General features: G+C 46.6%; 1 protein-coding gene across 9 annotated transcripts in view; it reads right to left on the reverse strand.

Annotated features, from left to right (window-relative positions):
• Nucleotides 1–22,210, reverse strand: part of NCOA1 (nuclear receptor coactivator 1) — a 289,105-nt gene that overhangs the window by 36,338 nt on the left and 230,557 nt on the right. For 6 of the 9 annotated variants that reach the window (XM_024198197.3, XM_024198194.3, XM_024198196.3 and 3 more), the window contains 4 exons: nt 21,098–21,245; nt 18,807–20,130; nt 4,966–5,149; nt 51–236 (listed from right to left, as the gene is read on the reverse strand). In XM_024198197.3, coding sequence (XP_024053965.2) covers nt 51–236; nt 4,966–5,149; nt 18,807–20,130; nt 21,098–21,245 — 1,842 coding nt within the window. The remainder of the gene's footprint in view (nt 1–50; nt 237–4,965; nt 5,150–18,806; nt 20,131–21,097; nt 21,246–22,210) is intronic. The other 3 variants (XM_024198201.3, XM_024198200.3, XM_024198203.3) reach the window with 1 other exon arrangement.

A 22,210-nucleotide genomic window follows, 5' to 3' on the forward strand; every position in this document is an offset into this window, starting at 1 on the left:
TAGTAGGGAGCAGAAGGCCCAGATCAGCGGATCCCTGCGGGAGCACATACCTGTATCAGGCTGGAAGGGCTTTGGTCCAGTTACTGTCCCCCTGCCCTGCTCTGACGGTAACCCGGAACGCAGACTGCTGCCATTCGTTGCAGGAAAATGAGCTGGCCTGAGCTGAACTGGCTCCACGGGGTCGCAGAACTCAAATGGGGACCGGCCAGCCTGCATGCCCTGCCCGCCGTTAATAGCTAGAGATTCATTAAATAATAAATAAGCATAACTCAGACAGCTTCCGAGGGCTCATCACGACATTACCAATGCTTGACTGATTCATCCTGCCAGCCAAAAAAGCTGACATCAGTGACTTTGGAGGGCAAGAGAGGGATTGGTGTGGGAATGGCCTACTCATGGCACTTGGGACTAGGGACTGACAAGATGTGACTTCATTGCTCAGAGCCCACCCCAGGAAATCACACCTTAGGAATGCAGGCAAACAAGGACACTATGCTGCCAATCAGCACCGGACAGCGACGTGGCTCTGATTTAGTACTTCTGAGAAGGCAGGCACTCCATGCTGCTACCACAACGGTGCTGTAGAGAAAGGGACCAGCGCCCCAGTAGTTAAGCTGGGCAGGTGGAGGGATACGCAGAGGATATGTAGAGGGCGGCTAGGTTTGACTGGATTCTTGTGCCTATGTATTATATGAAATAAGCAAGTTTTGAATCCCAGTGCAAGAACTGCACAAACCTCACTCTCACTTCAGATCAACATAGGAGCCTCTTGAGGGGATAATTCACAGCTGCCCGCTCACTGCAGTCAGAACTTGATCCAGGTACATACAGCAGGACCTCACTAACCTGCACAGGGTGAAATTCACCCCTGTGCGGTGGGCCAACGCTCAGCCTGAAGTGGGATTTAAGTGATACCCATGCCTCGGGCAGGCCCACTACACAGGGCTGAATTCCAGCCGCCATTCACCATACCCTCTGCTCTTTTCAGCTGTGATTTAATGGAAAAAAGCCTGTCGTGGGGGTCCCATCTTTATTCACCCTCTAGAATCATCTGCACCTTCAAAGTTTTTATCTCTTTTGATCAGAGCTTAGGCTGGGTTTCACCCCTTTGCAGAGCACAGGCCTTGCACGGGCTCTCTCCAGAGGGCTGAATGTCAGTGTAATGACCAGGCATCTCACTGCGGAGATGAAGTGCGTTTTCTGAGTTAACCATTGTAATCCACGCACCAGTTTAACCCAACAGCACTAACTTAAAGGGAACTGGTTTCCTTGTGGGCATTTGGGCTTGAGATAAAGTATCATTTCCCAGCAAGAATATGTAAATTCTGGATTATATGGGGAGTCGCTGTTGGGAGTTTAAAGCACAGAGTTGGACACATCTCACCATAAATGTACTCCTCCTCTTTGCCAATCTCTGTTTCAACCCTGTCTGATATAAGGTTCCCTTGTCTCCCAAAGACAATAAAGCCCCATTATAATTATACTCGTGTCACTACATTATGAATGCCCTAGTACTCCGTTCCCTGAAGGTGCTGTCCATTTGAGTCTTTAGAATAAGAGTCCTTGGCATGCAAATAATAGGCTTGAGTGATAAGCGGCTGTCTGATCTTTAGCTATGAATTCAGTGGAGAGGTGATGGGACAAATTGGTCAATGGCTCTGATTAGAGCTGACAGCTCCTTTTCAAGCTGCCAGACATTCCCCTATTGTGGAAAGGCGCAGCATGGCTCTCTGATGCATTTAGTCTCACTGCAGCTGTCATTCAAAGCCCTCACCAGGTTTATTGCCCAGCGTAGTATCTTCTATCCAACTCGCGCTCCTCTGTTTCTCTCATAGCCGATATCCTGATCTTAGAGTCATATGGTGGCTCTTGATTCAGATAATCTACTCTCCTTGCAGCATATGTAACACAACACCATGTCACCCTCTAGTGGCTGGTCCCAGTGACTAGAACAACCTGCTTGCAACTAATGGAGTTTTTCTTTAATTTGGTGCTAGAGGCCTGTTTCCCAAGGATGACTGATGTGTGTAGCTACAAAATATTCTCTGAGTTCAGGCCTCCAGAGCAGAATTTTGCTCCTGCTTACAACACTGTTGTTCTTCCTCATACTATGGGATTTTTTTACCCTTCTAAAGATGCCGAATCTACATAAGAATGGCCATACTGGGTTCATCTAGCCCAGTACCTTGTCTTCTGACAGTGGCCAGTGCCAGGTGCTTCAGAAGAAATGACCAGAACAGGACAATTATCTAGTGATCCATCCCGTGTCATCCAGTCCCAGCTTCTGGTAGTCAGAGGTTTAGGGACACCTACAGCATGGGGTTGTCTTGCTGCCCATTGTGGCTAATAGCCATTCATGGACCTATCCTCCATGAACTTATCTAATTCTTTTTTGAACTCTGTTATACTTTTGGCCTTCACAACATTCCCTGCCAATGAGTTCTACAGGTTGACTCTGTGTGGTGTGAACAAGTACTTCCTTTTGTTTGTTTTTAACCTACTGCCTATTAATTTCATTGGTGACCCCTAGTTCTTGTGCTACATGAAGGGGTAAATAACACTTCCTTATTTACTTTCTCCACACCATTCATGATTTTATAGACCTCTATCACACCCTCCGTTAGTCATCTTTTTTCTAAGCTGAACAGTCACTGTCTTTTTAATGTCTCTTCATATGGAAGCTGTTCCATACCCCTAATCATTTTTGCTAAACTTCTCTGTACTTTTTCCAATTCTAATGATCTTTTTTGAGATGGGGTGACCAGAACTGCATACAGTATTTAAGGCGTGGGCATATTATGGATTTAGAGAATGGCATTATGCTATTTACTATCTATCCCTTTCCTAATGGTTCCTAACATTCTGTTAGCTTTTTTGACTGCTGCTGCACATTGAGTGGATGTTTTCAGAGAACTATCCACAATGACACCAAGATCTCTTTCTTGAGTAGTAACAGCTAATTTAGACTCCATCATTTTGTATGTATAGTTGGGATTATGTTTTCCAATGTGCATTACTTTGTCCTTATCAACACTGAATTTCATTTCCCATTCTGAAAGTCCAAGTACATAGGGTCAGGTTTTCAAGAGCTCAGAACGCATTGCGACACTTATGGGCAGATTTTGAGAGCTCAGTATGTTGAGTGCATGTTGGGAGCTGAGCTCTCTGGAAAACCTGGCCATTTGTACTGGGCACTGAACTCTTCTACAAATCTGGCTCGATCGTGGATGACAAGTGCTTTTGAAAATCTGGCTTTTGTGCTCAGTAGGTGCTACTTTGCTACAGGTAATTGTGTAGAGTCCTGTTAGCACTGTTAAGCCACCATCTTACTTGGGCTGTTAGTAGTTAATTTTCTCACTTAATATAAGCTTAGCATAACCGATTCTAGCATTTTGTTAGAGCTGAGAAGGGCTTGTCAGATTGGTGTTATGTAGTTCACTGCAGCTACTCTGGCTCCTTAGCCTGGGATCACCCTTGTCCACATGTTTATTGACCCCCTCAAAAATTCTAATAGATTGGTGAGGCATGATTTTCCTTTACAACAGCTGTGTTGATTCTTCCCCAGTGTATCGTGTTCATCTGTGTCTCTGATAATTCTGTTCTGTACTATCGTTTGAACCAATTTGCCTGGTACTGAAGTCAGACTTACCAGCGGCCTGTAATTGCCAGGATCGCCTCTGGACTCTTTTTAAAAAAATTGGTATTACATTAGCTCTCTTCCAGTCATCTAGTACAGAGGATGATTTAAGCAATAGGCTACATTCCACAATTAGTAGTTCTGCAATATCATATGCGAGTTCCTTCAGAACTCTTGGGTGAATACCTTCTGGTCCCGCTGACTTCTTATGTTTAATTTATCAATTTGTTCCAGAACTTCCTCTACTGACACCTGAAACTAGAGTCCTATGAAAACATTCCAGGCTGTTCATTTACCCCCTTCCTGCCAAACCTATTTCATGGGCTTTGTCCTGATTTCTGCATGAGACAGCAGAGACAGCCAACGGCTTCATTATCTCTATTTGCTGAATAAGTAATATGTGGATTATCCCTCCCAGGGCAGAACAGCAGCTAATTGGTTTATACCTAGGATTATTCTGCCAACCATTAGCTTTTCTTTTTAGAATTCCCCTCCCACTCCCTCTCCCTCTTTCAGACAGTCCTGTTCATTAGCAAAAATCTGCACCTCCACTCTTAAGACTCAATGTAATTCTCAGTGATAAGATGAATATTTCTGCTTGTGGTAACATGGTGGATGCAACAAACAACTCTGTTTCACCCAAAACCCAAAATAAAAACCCGGGATAGGTAAACCCTCACAAAGCTGGAACCTGGTTACACTCTATGCACTGGGGCTGCAAGGGGGAGGATTTCACAGAACTGAAGCCGATACGTGAGGGCAGCCTCGGCTGAGTGAAACCTATCGGATGTAATACAACCGGCACTCCTGGGGGGAAGCCCGTGAATGTTAAGTAAAAGCATCACCAGGTTTATTTTACTTTCACTGAAAAGAGCTGAAAACCTGGGCTTTGCTAAAGTTGCTTTGTGTTGCCCCACCTCTGAAAATCAGGCCATTTATTCAGGTATCTAAATAGGGATGTGGGTGATGAAACTCTAGGCACCCAAATTGATAGTGATGACACGAAACCACATACAGCGACCCACTCCTTACTGAGCCCAGTGAGCACACTGACTCCCCAACTCCCAATTTGTGAAGGAATGTATCCTTGTCCTCTTACTCACTCATGGCATGGCTGTTTGATAGTGAACACATCTCTGCAAGGTCACTAAGCTTTAAGATATAAAACACAATTAAGAGGACACACTGGCCCCAGTATACCACATAAAGCTAATACTGTATCCCTAGAAGTCCACTGCAATGACAAGAGATTAACTCTCCCCCCAAATACTGGAAAACGGTCTTGTGGATTAGCATGAGAGAGCAGAGCTATTAGCACTGACACATACTATTAAGCCCCATTGGAGTTCTTGCTGCAGCGCTGGGCTGGAGCGAGGCTGTCAGAATCTCAGGTTTGACCGCAACACTGGCCATGCTGCTTTCGGTTCTATCCGTCCCACACAAGCCGGGCAACTGGGCTGCTTTCTCCAGCGAAGGCAGCAGCTGATCGAGCTGGTCGAGGTCAGCAGGAAACTAAGGAAGGAAACAAGGTCACAGGTCAGTCATTGAGCCCATTTGGGCAGCACAATCTCTTTACACACAGAAAAAATTCAGAAACAGCCACTGTGTCCCTTCCTCTCCCCTCCCCCCCAAATTAAGTGTCTCATTGAAATTACATGCAAAGAGGGCAATCAGGACTCATTCTGTCCCTGGCAGTTCAAGCATTTTGCAATGTAATTTTCTTCTGGCTACCCTCCCCAAATGCTAGTGTAAAGGCCTCTGTTGGAATGATTTCTGTGTACCCTCGATCACAGATAAGCAGAAGCACAGAAACAGGGTCTGATTGACCACTATGTTACCTCCTGGTTTACAGCTACTGATTTCCGTGGAATTACCCATGTGAAGCTGGAACACGAGAGAATCAGGCCCCTAGCCTCTAGAACGAGCCTAGAGCATTACACAGAAGATGCAAAATCAACATCTTGGGTATGAGATGTCACCATTTCGTGTCCAGTAGGTAGCAGGGGGTAGTTTGCTCTGTCAAAACGTGCAGAGACAGATGCCCTTGGGGTTATGGCACTGGCCTGGGACTCAGGAAAGCCAGGTTCAATTCTTGACTGCCACCAGCTTCCTGTGTGACCTTGTGCAAGCCTCTCTGTGTGCCTCGGTTCCCTGTCTGTAAAATGGGGATAATGCTTCCTTTCCCCACCCTTTGTCTGTCTTGCCTATTTAGACTGCAGACTCTACAGGGCAGTGACTGTCTCTCACTACATCTCTACAGTCCTGAGCACAATGATGCCCTGATCTCAATGGAGGCTTCTAGGCACGACAATAAGACAATTATTATTAATGGCTTGCATGGGCATTGACTTGAAGGGGCCCTAGACACCTACAGCCATTTGGCAGGAGGTAATTTGCTCTATTAATACACATACATTTACACTGATGTAAAAAACGGCCTCTCATGAAAAATATAAGATACTTTGTAAAGCAGCCCTCCAAACCTCTGCTTATACATTTGCCTAGGGCAAGTAATTATTCTTGATGGACTAGTAATATATCATTTAGCTTTTCCAATCTTCATCATAGCAAAGAATAGGAGAGTAGATGTTTGGCCTGGGGACCCAAATAAATGGGGAAGTTACTGAGGAAGGGATTCGCACCAGGGGATATAATGGAGATCCTGGTAAGCAATAGTTTGGGATTAAAGGGACTAAGCTAAATTAGGTTTTGGTTAAAAAAATTATCCCAAGGGAAGTAACATTTTTTAAAATCTCAATCTAAGAACACATTGAAACATGCTCCCATGAGAGTCAGCAGTCGGCGTGACAAAGAGCATGCATGTTGAGCGACGTGCGCATTTACAGGCAATTCCTTTCCAGATTATTAGTCTGAAATACCTTTGCATTTGACTGACAGATGCAGAGAAATAAGTTTAGGTCACAGTGAGGTTTAGCAGAAAGTTGGCTAATTAGCTGGGACACAAGGTTGGAGCTGACAGGCCCTATGCCTATGATAAATATAACCAGATTTACCAATAGCCTAGGGTATATAAACAGCTGTGTGTTTCACAGACGAGTCAATATGTCAGCAATACTATGGAGAAATCAGCTGTGAGATCAAACTGCAGCTCCAGCCAGGGGAAGGTTCCTTCGCCTGGAGGGCTGCTCACTTTGGGGCAGCTCAGGGCTCACCTCATTCTTGTGCTGCTCTGCAAAAATGGATAAAGACCTGCGTTCTTGGGCAGCCCGGCTCTAGCAATAGCAAACTTTGGCAAGTGTCTACAATGGCCTGACAGAATGCTCGAACTCTGCAACTAGCTTCTTAGGGTATGTCTATACTGCAATGAGACACCCAGGACTGGCTCGCGCCTGCTGACTCTGGCTCGCAGGGCTCAGGCTAAGGGGCTGTTTAATTGTGGTGGAGACGTTCGGGCTTGGGCTGGGACCCGGACTCTAGAACGCCACAAGGTGGGAGCGTCCCACAGCTTAGGCTCCAGCACGAGCCCCAACGTCTACACCGCAATCAAACAGCCGCTTAGCCCAAGCCCCGTGAGTCCAAGTCACCTGGCATGGGCCAGCCACGGGTGTCTCATTGCAGTGTAGACATACCCTTATGGAACTAATGCCAGGGAAGCCCTCCAGCAAGCAGCAGGGATGGAGGGAAATGACTTCCTAGCCAGAAGAAAAGTTTAGATCCTTCTTGGAAATGAGGGTCATATAGTTCATTCTCTCTTTTTACAGATATATAGAAGTTACAAATGTCAAGTCTTCCTCCTCCCCCATGATGCAAACCACCTCTTAGAGCCCGTAAGGCACTGGGAATGCTGGGCAGCCTCCCAGGGGATAAGCGGCCTGTTCTAGTGACTGCTAAATTTGTTCCAGTTCAGATGCAGAAAGCCACAGCCAGTGAGTGAGTGGAGCAAAGGCACTCAGCTGTCGCCGGCAAGTGAGCAGCCTGAGAGCACAGACAAAGTTTAGAACTTAGCAACTGCCAGAGGAAATCAGACCAATAGCCCATCTCGTCCAGTATCCTGTCTCCACGAGTGGCCAGCAGGAGCCGCTTCAGAGGAAGGTTGATGCTTTGCTTCCTGCAACAGGAATTTATGGGAAAGTTTCTTCTTAATCCCCATTTGGTTAAAAAAAATATTTATCCAGTACCTGAAAAAGAATGAGAGCATCCTCCCTATGAGGTGCAAATCTTAGCGTGGTGCGAGAATAAAGAGCGTGGCTGTTTCATACAGTACTACCAATGCCCCGCACAATGGCAGGCTTGCCTACTGTAGACAGGCCCTTTGCGTGGAGGGACCAGTGCTGATAAAGTGCCGCTGCATCTCCTTAGCATGAGTTCAAGGTTATCATTCTCCAAGGATCCAGTTTAAAGACTTATCTCCATATTTATTCAAGTACAGCAGGAAAAGGTACAAAAGACAGCACTGTCTGCTAGATTATTTCTCTTTCTCGCTCACTCTTTACTGACAAGATTTCATCAATTTATCACATCCCACAACAAAGGGATAAGGCATGAAATGTACCTTCAGAAGGGAAAGCGCTTATAAAACAATCAAGTCATGACTATATCATAAGAAAAGGAGACACTAGTGGACCATCTAAGGCAGAAGAAGGTGGTTATGTTGTTATAATCAACAGCTGAACTGTTTAATAATCTTTGCCACAATACTCACCAGTAGTGCTGTATTATACACCTCTACCTTGATATAACGCTGTCCTCGGGAGCCAAAAAATCTTACCGCGTTATAGGTGAAACCGTGTTATATCGAACTTGCTTTGATCCACCGGAGTGCGCAGCCCCGCCCCCCCAGAGCACTGCTTTACTGCGTTATATCCAAATTTGTGTTATATCGGGTCGCGTTATATAGAGGTGTATATAGGGTGACCAGACAGCAAGTGTGAAAAATCGGGATGGGGGTGGGGGGTAATAGGTTCCTATATAAGAAAAAGCCCCCAAAATCGGGACTGTCCCTATAAAATCGGGACATCTGGTCACCCTAGGTGTATATATTGTTGAGACATTGTGAGCACTCTTCTGAGGTTGTGCCCGTAGGACTTTGGGAAAGAGAGTTCTCTTCCTAGATGTTCAATAGCGTCACACATTTGAACCAGGATAACAATGCCGCATTAAACAAAAGGATGGATAGTGTTGTGGTTAAGGCACTAGATGGGACCCAAGAAAACTGGTGCAATTCCCAGCTTTGCCTGTGTGACCTTCGGCAAGTCACTTATTCTAGGGCAGGCCTGAACAACTTGTAAAGCGGCGAGGGCCATATTACTCCAAAGAAAACAGCTGAGGGCCGAAACCCCCTGACCCCGCCAAAACCCCACCCCCCCAGCACTGCCCAGCCCCGCCGAAATACAACCTCCCGCCCCAGCACCGCCCGCCCCGCCGAAACAAGCTCTCCTTCCCCAGTGCCGCCCCGCTGAAACAGCTGTGGGCCGAAAAGGAAGGTTTGGGGGAGGAGGTGATACTTTATTAAAAAATTTTCAATTAAAGCAAACCATTTTTTAAATTATTTTAATTTTTTTTATGAATCATGGAAAAATGAAAAACACCTGTTCCGTTGAAAGAAAACATTTGTACTTTTCATAGTTACCTTGCAAATTTAATGAGAGATCCCCCCATGAAATAAGGGGAGGGGAAAAGGGGGACAGTTTGAAGGGATTTTCTGGGGCTATGTACTAAGGGGAGGGGAAAGGGGGGCAGTGTGAAGGGATTGGATGTGACTGTCCAACACACAAACACAGGGGCCGCAGGGAGCCCGGGGGGGCGGGGGCAGTATGATAGGGGCTAGGGAGAGGGAAGGTCCCTGGACCAGGGAAGGGAGCCGGGGATTTCCTGGCTGCCCACAGACAGTTCAAACCTCACCCCCACCCCCCGATCACTATGGAGGCCGCCCTGGGACCAACCAGCGCAGTAGCCACCCCGCCCCCAACCGAAGGGGGCCTTTGGGGGGGGGTCTTGGCCCCCCCCCCCCCCCCCCCCCCCGAGCTGCGGCTCGAGCCCAGGCCGGGCGCCCCTCCTCTAGCTCGGCACTTACCGGCTCTGCCTTGTGCCCAGCGCTTCCCCGCCTCAGCGGGCCCCGGAAGCGACACACCCGCTGTATGCCAGGCAGACACGTGCGGTTCAGGCCGTTAGGGTGCTTGGAGCGCGGCGCACACGCGCAGGGCTGTGAGGAAGGGCCCCCCCAGGCAGGGGGCGAACCCAGCAGCCCCATGGCACCGCTTGCCCGCGGGCCGCACAGTGAGCCCACGCGGGCCACAGGTTGTGCAGGCCTGTTCTAGGGTCACATAAGTATTTAGATAGGGATTTTTAATATACACAATTTCTGTGATAGGGCAAGTACTTACTTTCCTCGCAGTGTTTTGAGGATTAAACAATGTTTATGTAATGCTTTAAGGACAATAAATATGATTATTTATAATGGAATATCCACCCATTAATTTCACAGTGTATGCTATCCATCAAACTTTAAGCCCAGAGTCCTTAGGAAAAGAACATCCTTATAAACATAATCACTCCCACTTACAGAAACAATAAAATACAGGAATTGCAGCCTCAGCACTGCCTCTGCAAGAAGAATACACTTCTAATTCTTCAAAAAATATAGCTTCTTGAAACAGATTTTCATTAGAGCACAAAATTGCTAGACACCTTGCAACAAAGGGAATAAATGTAGTACGCTGTTTATTACTACACGCAAATATAAGACCCGCAAACTGTAGTGTGGGGACACTTTTTAACAGGACTGAAAGAAGCTGTTACATGTAGAACTCTTTTCTGTGTGTGTGAACTTAGTCACAGCGAAAGTTTATGACCCATGGCAAAGAGAAAGGAAAATGAAACCCAGGAGTCTAGTTACATTGCCCAGGAGGCATGAAAGAGATTGGGGAGTGGAGAAAGGAGAAATGGGAGTGAAGGGGTAGTAAACACAGTGTTCACGTTTTACTTTATGAACTAAACAATTTGAGCCATATCAAACACTCAGAGATGCCCTTGCAGTTCCCACTGACTTCAATAAGAACATCCAGCCTCCATCTGAATAATTTGTGGTCTGAAAAACACGTCATACAATGAGAGACTGAAAAGCTCAGTTTATTTAGTTTACTGAAGAGAAGGTTAAGAGATGACTTGATCATGGTCTATAAGTACCTATACATGGGTATGAGAAGATATCGGATACTAGAGGACTACTTAATCCAGTGGATAAAGGCAGAATACGATGCAATGGCTGGAAGTTGAATTCAACTAAGTTCATCAAAAAAATAATTTTTTTTACCAGTGAAGACAATTACCTCCTGGAACAGATTACCAAGGGATGGGTTAATTTAAAAGATAAAGTGATGGAGAATTTCAGACTGAACGTCCATCTAAAAGATGTGCTCTAGCTCAACCATAAACTGTTGGGCTAGGCTCAGGAACCAATGGGCGAAGTTCCATGGCCTGTATTATGCAGGAGACTAAGACTAGAAAGAACTCTTATGGTCATCTAGTCCAATGTCTATGACCATGTCTACACTAGTGAGCTTACAGCAGTACAGCTGTATCGATGCAGCTGTGCCACTGTAAGATTGCACATGTAGCCGCTCTATGATGGCAGGAGAGAGCTCTCCCGCGGACATAATTAAACCACCCCCAACGAGTGGCGGTAGCTATGTCAGCGGGAGAGCATCTCCCGCTGACATAGCGCTGTCCACACCGACGCGTCTGTCGGTGTAACGTACGTTGCTCAGAGAGGTGTTTTTTTCGCCCCCCCTGAGCAACATAAGTTATACCGATAAAAGTGCTAGTGTAGATATAGCCTAAATGTATTGAGCCAGGTCAGCCTTCAGACACATGTGCAGCGCTCATGCTAACTCTAGGGTACGTAGTATCCCAGAGAGGAATTTGCCCCAGGAACTATTTTTAGAAATACTTTGGCCCTTAGACACTAACACTTTTTCCCTTAGAAACTTAAACTTGCTTACATCCATTTCCTAGATTCACAGATTCTTAGGCGATGTCTACAGTAGCACTTTTGTCGGTATAACTTATGTCGCTCAGAGGTGTGGAAAAAACCCATCCCTCTGAGCGATACAAGTCACACCGATAGAAGTGCTGGTGTGGACAGCGCTATGTCGGCGGGATACACTCTCCCGCCAACATAGCTCCGCTGCTTGTTGGCGGTGGTTTAATTATGTCGACGGGAGAGCTTTCCTGTCGGCAGAGTGGCTACTCGTGCAATCTCACAATGGCACAGCTGGGCTGCTGTAAGCTCGCTAGTGTAGACACGGCCTTAGTTTACTGCCTCTAACTTTATCTTCAGTCTAAGGCGTATTCCGGGTGGGTAACTTGTTTTGAAGCAGTGCAGACTGGATTAGTACCTGGAGGGGGTGTACCTTGAAGGTCCAAAGAGAAGCCTCCACACATCAGGGTCAACATAATGATGTAAAGCCCTTTTTAAAATAGCTAATATAATTATCTTGTTAATGAGCCTGCCTGAAAGCAGAACCGCATAGCCACGGGATTAATACATGCTTCACAAGGAAGCAGGAGAAAAATGCTTTAAAATGAGGTTGATTGCTATGAGGAGTCCCTGATTCTTACTTCACTCCTATCTAGTTTTTTTGTCATTTAAAAGGCATTAGTAGGCTGACCGTGAACTTGGATTCTGATCTGGGGTAAGAGAACTCCACGGAGTGCAGAAATTCCAGGTCTTTTGAGAATTCAGGTTCATCCAACGACTGTGGACGGACTTCAGAATCTTGGTATTTATTATAAAGGTTCCCAGCTCTTCTGATTGGAAAGACAGGTTTGTTGCACAAAGTAAACTGTTTCTCTGTTTGGGTACTGACTATGCAGCCAAGCAGAGTGAAAGAGTAGCACTGTGAAGTGGCTATTTCCCCCTACTCCTGCCCTTCACCCCGGTAGGGTCTTAATGCGGATGTTTAATTATGGTCACATAAATGCCATCATGGACTTTGTTATGCAACAGACTGTCAGTATGGAAACGAGCACTGCATGGATAGATGGTGACCTTGGTGTCAGATTTTGTCAACGATATCTAACTTACAAATAAATCAGTTGAAGATGTGCTGTGAGACAGGTGGTCTCACAAATTCTGCCAACTCAATAGGTCTAATCAATAAATCAAAGAGGGGAGTTATGAAAACTAATTTACCTATCAATAATTCTATCTATTTGGAAGGTGAAGCCTTGAAAAACATTAATCTTCCCTGGGTAGCGTCATTCACAAAACTGGTGACTGCATGTTTGATGTAAAGTCCAGAATAGGAAAAGCAAGTGCTGTATTTCAAAAACTCCATACAATATGGAAGTCCAACATAATTAGCAATAACACTAAACTAAAAATCTTAAGCAGCAATGTCCCAAGCATCCTCCTATATGGAGCAGAGTCCTGGAACATTCCAGTACAAACTGAACAGCAATCAATGCATGTGTCTGCACAGAATATTCAAAGTAAAATGGACTGACAGAATAAGTAACAAAGTGGTCCTAGAATGGGCATCGCTACCTACAATGATACAAGTAGTGCAGAAGAAAAGATGGATGTACTTGGGATATCTGTTAAGAATACCCGATAATAAGCGACCTAAAGAAGCATTTCTCTGGCAACCCCAGATGAGATGGGGAGGCCGTCCTAGAGGCACTCTGCAGCACACTAATGAATGGAGCGGCATTACTACATCTGAACATAAAAGACTTGGATAAATGAGCCCAGGACAGGAATGACTGGAGACATTTGGCTTCTGCCTTATGCACTGGACGGTGCAGTAAGATGATGATGAAATGCCAATATGCTTAATCATTTCAGCAGGGATCAACGCAGTAAACATTCAGCTAATGCATTTGTCCATTGAGACTGGATGAATCACATACATCCTGCTAAGGAAAAAGATTCAGCCCTTCCCATAGAGAAGGGTCAGCGAGGCAGATGATAAATATCTTTAAAACAAACTCCAAGTGAAAAGAGTGGAACGGCGCGCCCTGGTTATTTTTTATTGTCCATCCCCCAACTGCACATCAAACGAGGGAGCCTAGCCTATTTACACCAGCCTGGGGAGTGCCCAGCACGCCGCAGTTGATACACAATTCTCCCATACTGTCCCATACTCACGAAGGAGCTCCCAGACGAGACCCACAAAGCCACCGGTTTACCCTCCTGAAATCTCACCTGTCTGTAATGCATACATCGCTGCTGTTTGGGGCAGGGACTTGTCACATACGTTGTGTTTGTACAGCACTTAACACAACAGGTTTGTGACCTTCTTGGCCTCTAAGTGCTACCACAATATAAATGTTAACATTCATAATAAAATTAACCCTATCCCCACTAGCACTGGGAGAGCTATAGGAACAGATGGCATCTTTTATGGGTACTAGATAGCTGCACATTCTATTGCATATCCACACACTCATTCAACATTTGCTACAATCAAATGGGTGTGATTTAAAGGGGTGCTGGCCAAAAAGCCAGGTGCGTGAGATCACGCAGGATTTTGTTGGTTTTCAATAAAACCTGGCCAAGCAGCAGCAAATTCACTAAGCTAATATTAAATTAAATACTGCAACAGTGCTAGCTCAGTTGAATAAGTTAATACTTCTTGAATGACCCAGCTTTTGTCTTGCAGTGATATCATGTAATAAAGGCTAAGCACGCAAACAAACAAACAACACCTGCCCATGCAGAAATTCAACAGAATTCCTCTTTTCTTAAGGCTAATCTGTCCTCCTGACATCAGTATAATTCCCCAGTATAATAACCTTTAGTATAAAGAGAAGGGAGCATTACTATAGGTCTACTTCTAAGGATATGAAATAATTATGGCAAATCATTTGATTTCTTACAAAATTAAGAAGCTGTTGAAGATTCCATGGCACATTTCTCAGTAGTGGGGTCCCTCATTCCCAGCCAAATTCAAGTACGGATCATTACATTCTGCCCACCTACATTTTCCATTGGATACAGGATTCTTCCTGACCTAAACTGTAGGACACTGTAATTGTACACTGTTCAGCAGCTGCTGCATTCCACCCCAGAGGTGACTACATTTTAGCACTGGAAGTGATTTCTATGTCGTTTATATGCCAGTGAGTAAAGTGCTTCACGATGCTGAATGGAAGAAAGGTGGTTACAGGTAAAACATCAGAAATATTTGTGCACAGGAACAGAGGTTACTATCCTTCCTTTGCCAAAGCACCTGACAAAGTCTAAAGAGATTTCCTCCTGCAGAGCCAGGAATCAAACCCAGTTGCAGGGTCTTAACCACATGACCCTGCTTCCTACGGGCAGTAGTGGGAGGGAGCTCTCTATGGGGGAATGGAATAGAAAAGTTTTATTAAAAAAAAACAACAAAAACTTGGATTTCACCAAAAACATCCCAGACTGACAAGGTGTGTGACTTCCGCTGGCCCTGCTTCTGCGCAACTAGTGGCCTGAAGCACAGAAGAGATTACTTTACTTACAGCTGATGAGATTAATTTAATTAATAGAAGCCTGTGGTGTCATTTAAATGATATAGCCACAAGCTCCTCCAGAACTCCAAGAGGCTGTTACCTCTCCAGCAGAATAGGCACCATCGAGCCTGCAGGCTCTTCTTTGCATAAGATGCAGAAAAGAAGCTGTGAGTGCAATTTTAAGTGGGGACGAGTTGCCTCTCGGTTGCAAATATAAAAACTAATGTTCTGCAGATTTCCCAGCAGGCTGGAAAGTGCTGAAGTATAGTGCTCCCCTAATGCCTCCCTTGATAGGGCAACTCTGTAGATCCAAATTACATTCCATTCATGTTGCTACAGTTAAACTTACAATAGAATGTTCATTATGAACCCGACTTTCAGGCGTTTACAGTTTAACCCTAAAAGCCCTCTCCAGCCTGAAACAAAAGTAGATGAGGTCTGAGTGCATTGTTAGCAAACAGCAAATAAAATAAGTCGTGAGAATCCCTGCTTAGTTACAGAAGGGGCTTAATTATGTCCTTAGTGGCCCAGTGTTTCCACCCCCCTTAAAAAATGTTGCAACTAACTTTCTAACTTGTTTAGCAAAGGAACTGGCAGCTCCATGCTTGGGAACTGCAGGAAACCAAGCTGAATCCTCTGAAACGGGGCAGGCTTGGTCTTTTCATAAGGAAGGAATCTTCCATGCACTGTGCTGTTAAACAATGCTGCTCTGAAGCCGGAATGGATGGAGATTGTGCTGATAACTTAATCGCTGCCCACAATACTGAAGTGCCTGGATGTTTCTGCGGTAACGATCAGCAGCAGTGAAGCAGTTAAAGTTCCTATGAAGGGCCTTGTTAATCAAGCTGTTGAGGCCAGGGGTCTGTTTACCACAAATGTAAATGCTAACTATCTGTTTGTACATACAAACTGCTCAGTAAACTCCGATTGGGCACACATGGCCAGTCTTCACACACAGCAGCAACAACTGCATCCACCAAGTAGTCACATGCTTGCATGTACAGACCTCAGTTTTCTGAAAAGCACGCACCCCATTAGACTTCAGAGTTGACAACCAACTGTTACTAAAGGAGGCAAATCATGCCTCTCAGAGCTATTGTTTCAGACGTGTGTGCACAGGCTAGGGCGGGTAACACAGCAGTCATTTGGAAGACAACAAGGGCCAAACCCTTTTTTTTTGGACCGATATCATGAATTATAGAACACAGAGTGGCCTGGCAGAGATATGCAGATAAGTGTGGCAGCTCAATCTCACCCCTGAACTGCTGGTCTCAGGGCGAGAAAACAAAGCAGACAAACCAGTTTTCACTGTGGGGTGCAATCCTGGGTCCTCCTTCCCATAGCTACAGAGTCCCTGTCTGCACAACAGCTTTTAACTGAGTTTGTAACAGTGAGTGTCACGGCTGGCTCTAAACATGGTTGGTTGCCCACATGCAAAAAGGTTATCACTCTATTAGTAATTGTGGTAGCTAATAGTGTTGTCCCATCGGCAGACTAATCTGGCACACAGCTCTCTTCTTATAACCAGGTTGTTGCAACGTGGGCTCTATGCTTTTATTTTCCCAGAAGGCCTGATACTAACACAATCAGGTAGTGCAATGGGGTTGATAAGCAAACTCTGCTGCGCGGTGAGATAGCCTGTTGTCGTAACCAGGTCAAAGGAGTATCCAGCTGCGTGTGAAATATAACAGGGCCAGAATGCCAGAAAAACAAGCAGCTGTGCATTTCAGTTGCTCCTGTCTTTGGGTGTAGCCTGCACAACTTTCAACATGACCGTAGCGAGATGTTTCCCTTTCTGCAGATATTACAGCGGTAAGTGCTATACAAAACCCTACAGAGGGGCAGACTGCACCTTTCAACTCTCTATCATTCCTGGACAAAGCAGCTAGATGCACAAAGCTGTGTGATGTTCAGTCACCAGCTAAAAGCTCTAATGTTCTTTCCAAAACAGATATATCTTAATCTGTGTCTTCCCTGGTCTAGAGGCAATATATGTTAATCTAGACGGCTGAGCCTGAATGGAAGGAGAAATATCTAATGTATCTAAGGTGTGAGCGATACCGGTAGGAATGTTTAATAGTAAGGTAGAAACAGTTAGATTCCCACTTGCCGATGGGATGACTGACTGAGGCTCCCAAATGAATGGAGCTCTTAACCTTATTAAGAGGCTTATTGTGTATTTGCCATTTGAGGCTTTCAGAGCGTTCCATGTTATTCATGCAATATCTTCCCAAATCAGCAGCCCTGTTTGACACAGTCAGTAAGCAGGCTAACAGGCTTGCTCTTAATGTCAGACTCTCTGTACTCTTTGCTTAAAAAGGATTAAGCAGCCTTATCCATGTTACCATCTCCCCTGGCTTTCAAAAATAAGAAATCTCTTCTATTCATAGCCACTTGTAATGAATATTTATACTCTCAAATCTCTATCACTGGGCTCTGTCACTGGATTATTCAATTTCATAATACTTTTAGGATAACTAAAGGGCCCTTATAATTGCTAATCGCAGCCAACAAGTAGGCAACAGATTGAAAATTCCCCAGTACATGAGCCCTGAATAGGCTTACAGATGCTGGATATGAAGAGTTTTTTCCCTCGGCAATGCAGGAATGTCCTACAAATGGCTTCTCTCCTCTCAGTGTTTGAAGAATCAATGCATCATGTTCCATCATAAACCTCCATTAAGCTTTCTTAAATAAATAAATAGAGATATCCTGTCTCCTAGAACTGGAAGGGACCTTGAAAGGTCATCGAGTCCAGCCCCCTGCCTTCACTAGCAGGACCAAGTACTGATTTTGCCCCAGATCCCTACGTGGCCCCCTCAAGGATTGAACTCACAACCCTGGGTTTAACAGGCCAATGCTCAAACCACTGAGCTATCCCTCTCCCATCATTGCTGCTTCTCAGGCTAGGTCTACACTACAGCGGGGGGGTCGACCTAAGATACGCAACTTCAGCTACGTGAATAGTGTAGCTGAAGTTGCGTATTTTAGGTCGACTTACCTGGCTGTGAGGACGGCGGCAAGTCGACCGCGGCTGCGCCACCGTCGACTCCGCTGCCGCCTCTTGCCGCGGTGGATTTCCGGAGTCGACGGCAGAGCGATCAGGGATCGATTTTATCGCGTCTTCTCTAGACGCGATAAGTCGATCCCCAATAGATCGATTGCTACCCGCCGATCCGGTGGGTAGTGAAGATGTGCCCTCAGAGTGTGTGCATGAACATAAGAACAACCATACTGGGTCAGACCAAAGGTCCATCAAGCCCAGTATCCTGTCCTCTGACGGTGACCAATGGCAGGTGCCCCAAAGGGAATGAACAAACAGGTTATCATCAAGTGATCCATGCTCTGTCATGAGCAACAAGAAGTTTCAAACTGGTTCCCTGTCTACATTTAGGCACCTAACCGCTCACATGATCATTTAGAAGTCTAAATACATGTAGGGGTCATTTAGGTATCTACTTTTAACACCCGATTGGCAAGTTAGTCTTGGAACCAGTCATGCCACTATCAGTGTTTGTGAGGTAGCAAAACCCAAGACCACGCACTAGGCTGTGGCTCCATGAATTGAAGTAGAACTGCTAAAGGATGTGTGTGTGTGTGTCTGTCGGTCTGTCACAGGCCTCAGACCACTACCCGCTAAAAGAGATTCGCCTTTAATTTAACTGGTGTTAAATGCTAACCCTAGGTAAACAGCATGGATTCTAAAGGGCAAACCCACCTGACCCTGCGACTCTAGCTTTACTTCCTCTGCAGCAGGGGGCTTGGTCAGCGGGGCCGGAGTCGTATTGCATGGATCCATCTGCTCCGTTTTCTCCACTTTCACCTTCACATCGTCCAGACTCAGGGCTGGGACCGCAGCAAGGTCCTTCTCGTCCTTGTCTAGTAGGTAGCGTAGGAGCTGATGGTCCTTAGACTCCTTTTTCTTCAAGGCCTCTGGCTCCAGTTTGATTTCAGGGGTCCCCGGGATCTGACTCTGAGAGGTAGGGGTGGTGGCAGCGTTTGGCGCGGTATCCTTCTTGTCGTGCTCCATGGACAGAGTGGTGATGTCGGAGGGGCTGCCCTCCTGTAAGAGCCGGTGTAAGATCTTGTGCCGCTCTGTGAGGGAGCTATGGGAAGAGGGACACGTGTTGCCTGGAGGGTTCCCAGAGGCACCCGTGCAGGATAAGGGATCTTTGCAGCTAGTATCTGCATCAGTGTGCCGCAGCTGTTGTTCTGCCGTTGTGGCCAGGAGCTGAACCAGCTTGTGGCTGGTGGCTTGGGAGCACTTGGCGTCTCCCTCCGAGAGTCTGTCACTGGCATGTAGCAGGCCTGAGTCCAGCGGCTTGCCATCGCTTGAGCCGCTGTCAGACTGAATCATCTCGCTCAGGATGGAGGCAATCTCCTTGCTGTCTTTCGGCTCCGTTTTCACAGGCTGCATGCTGAGCCGGCCGGGCGAGTTCTGGGAGCTCGGCTGCCTCAGAATGGGAGGTGGCGTGGAGTAGCCCATGGGGGTGCTGGGGCCTTCGTTAAGCCCCTGCATAGAGTTTATCGGGGCATTGGGGAAAGGCCTGTTGCTGCTGCCACCGCTGCTGCAGCCACTGCTCGCCATGCCCACAGGGGAGTGCATGGTAGGCATAGTAGGAGAGAAAGGATTGCTTGGCATTCTGGGCCTTGGTACCAATCCTGGGCTAACCCGATGCCTAGGAGACATGAACTGTGCTGGGGTAATCCCTGGACTATTCATGGGAGAGCTATTGAGGTTTAAAAGGTGGTTATTGTTCTGGGGACCAGCTTGTCCCTGGCTTAAGGCAACATTGGCTCCAATCTGATTCCCAGGTGAACACCCAAAGCTTGTCTGGCCGGTGCTGGAATTGCTGCTGTGGAGGCCAGAGCCTGGCTGCTGATTTACATTGGTCGCCAACATGCCACTGTTGGATGGAGGGATGGCGGACGAGAGAGCCATGCCTTGCCCTGGGGACATGCTAGGGTGCAGCGCAGGGCTGACACGGGGAAGGGGCATTCCAGAGTTAGTGTTCTCTTGAGGAGAGAGCATGTGGTGATCCCTGGAAGAAACAAAAAAGACAGAGGGGGTGGGCGGTGGGGAGAGACAACTCAGAAGACGACTCCACTAAATCTGTAGTACAGCTCAACTAAACTTTTCCAGCCTCTTTGGGATTAAGCTATCACATAGACACATCAGGCCTGGTAAGTCTGACAGCTGCAGCTTGTAAGATACGGTGTTTTCATAGTCTTTCCTAGCCCCACCACTACACTAGGATCCCAGGAGGAAAGAGAGCGTATTTCAGTAGCGTTTGTGGATGGAGCAGCTACACTGATCTCTGTAGGTACTTCATGGATTGTGGCAACGGAGGGGCTACAAATCTATCTCAGAAGGGAAGGTCTACTTTGGGCTGTGTGCTCTCCCATTGGCAGGAAGAGGAGAGTGCTGGGAGAATGTAATTCTTTCCCCTCCTCCATCTGGTTGCATTTCTTTAGCACATGGTAAGTTCCCCCATCTCTCCTGTTCTTTAACAACCTCTTCCTCCTGAACGAGTTTGAGTGCAAGTTCTCCAGGACGGGGCATGAGCCTTAGCCATGCTGGTAAAGCGCTGTGTGGATTCATGGTGCTGCATAAGCATCAGATAGAACTGCCGAGCCACAGAAATAGCCAAACTTTAGTGAACTTTTGCTGCCTTGGCTTTCAAACATATGGACTAAGCTCCCCCAGCGCAGCGCCTAGCTGTGGGATTGCAGCCCCAAAACCAGCATGAGAGGATCACCCCAGCCACCACTGGCATAGAACCAGCGCTGTGACTCCTAAGCCGCCACCCTCCCTGCAGCTGACACTGATCCCTGACCACACTTACAGGCTCCTAGATGCCATTGGCAGCTGATCTAGCTCACAGCAGCCTCCAGACTGTCCCTACTCCCGAGCTGTGCTGTGCACTCCTCAGCCACAGCTGAGGATCCAGGACAAGTCCCAGGCTCCGCGAGCTAGCAGCGATTTCACCCCAAGTTCTTGGGACTCACCTGTCAATGATATGGATGCCCATGATGAAAGGCTGCATTTCTGGGCTTTGAGGATAGCAGAGCTTACACTTGGTGTGGGCGCTAAGTACCGTCCCGTCGCTCAGCGTGAATCTATACGATGGACTGAAGGCCGTGCCACGTGTCATCACTGGGGGGAAAACAAACCAGACGTGATCCATCCATCTGCTTAGCAATTCAGACAGGGCTCACAAAACCTTCAAGGGGGAATGTGGGGGGGTGCAGGATGGTGGTGAAGGTAGTAGGGGACTGACTTCCACCATCCCTCTGTGCGCATGCGAGGATAGCGACGCAGAGTTTGCAGCCACCTTTGCACCTTCCCCTCCTCCCCCGGCCCAATTGCACTCTGTGTATTTTAACAAGGATCCCGCCATTAGTGTGCAAACAATGGAAGTCAAAAATAATCCTCCAGTGAAGTTATGGCAATCCAGGTAGTCTCACTGCACTGTTCTTCACTGCCGTATGATGTTTACATTGCCATTTTCAGCTGCACTAACCCAGTGTATTGCAGCTAGGGTGACCAGATAGCAAGTGTGAAAAATCAGGACAGGTGGCAAGGGGATAATCATAGGACTGGAAGGGACCTCAAGAGGTCATCTAGTCCAGTCCCCTGCACTCATGACAGGACTAAGTATTATCTAGACCATCCTATAGGTAATAGGTGCTTATATAAGACAAAGCCCAGAATATCAGGACTGTCCCTATAAAATTGGGACATCTGGTCCCCCTAGTTGCAGCGGGTGTTTCAGGAAGATCTGAAGGGTGGTGTGATGCAAGTTAACTTCTCAATGCTGCTTGTTATGGGCAGGGACGTGGGGCACAATGTGGGCCAGGAATGGCTGAGCTGTAATTGATTGCCTTATCAATGTACTTCTATTTAAATCCATTAAGCACTGTCCTTGAGCATACAGTGCTAGAGCAGCAGAAAGGGCAATTATTCAATCACCAGTGTACAGTACATACACAGTGTACCCTGATGAATCCAAGCCAGGTTCTGAGAGCTACAACAGGATACTAACCACTGCAGCACTGGCCGAATTAAATCCTTCTCGATGCTCAGCCAAGCTCCCTAGGAGACATTCTGTCTTCCAGACT

Source organism: Terrapene carolina, unplaced genomic scaffold (assembly GCF_002925995.2).
Source record: "Terrapene carolina triunguis isolate 2854851 unplaced genomic scaffold, T_m_triunguis-2.0 Scaffold228, whole genome shotgun sequence".
In the NCBI taxonomy this organism is placed as follows: domain Eukaryota; kingdom Metazoa; phylum Chordata; order Testudines; family Emydidae; genus Terrapene; species Terrapene triunguis.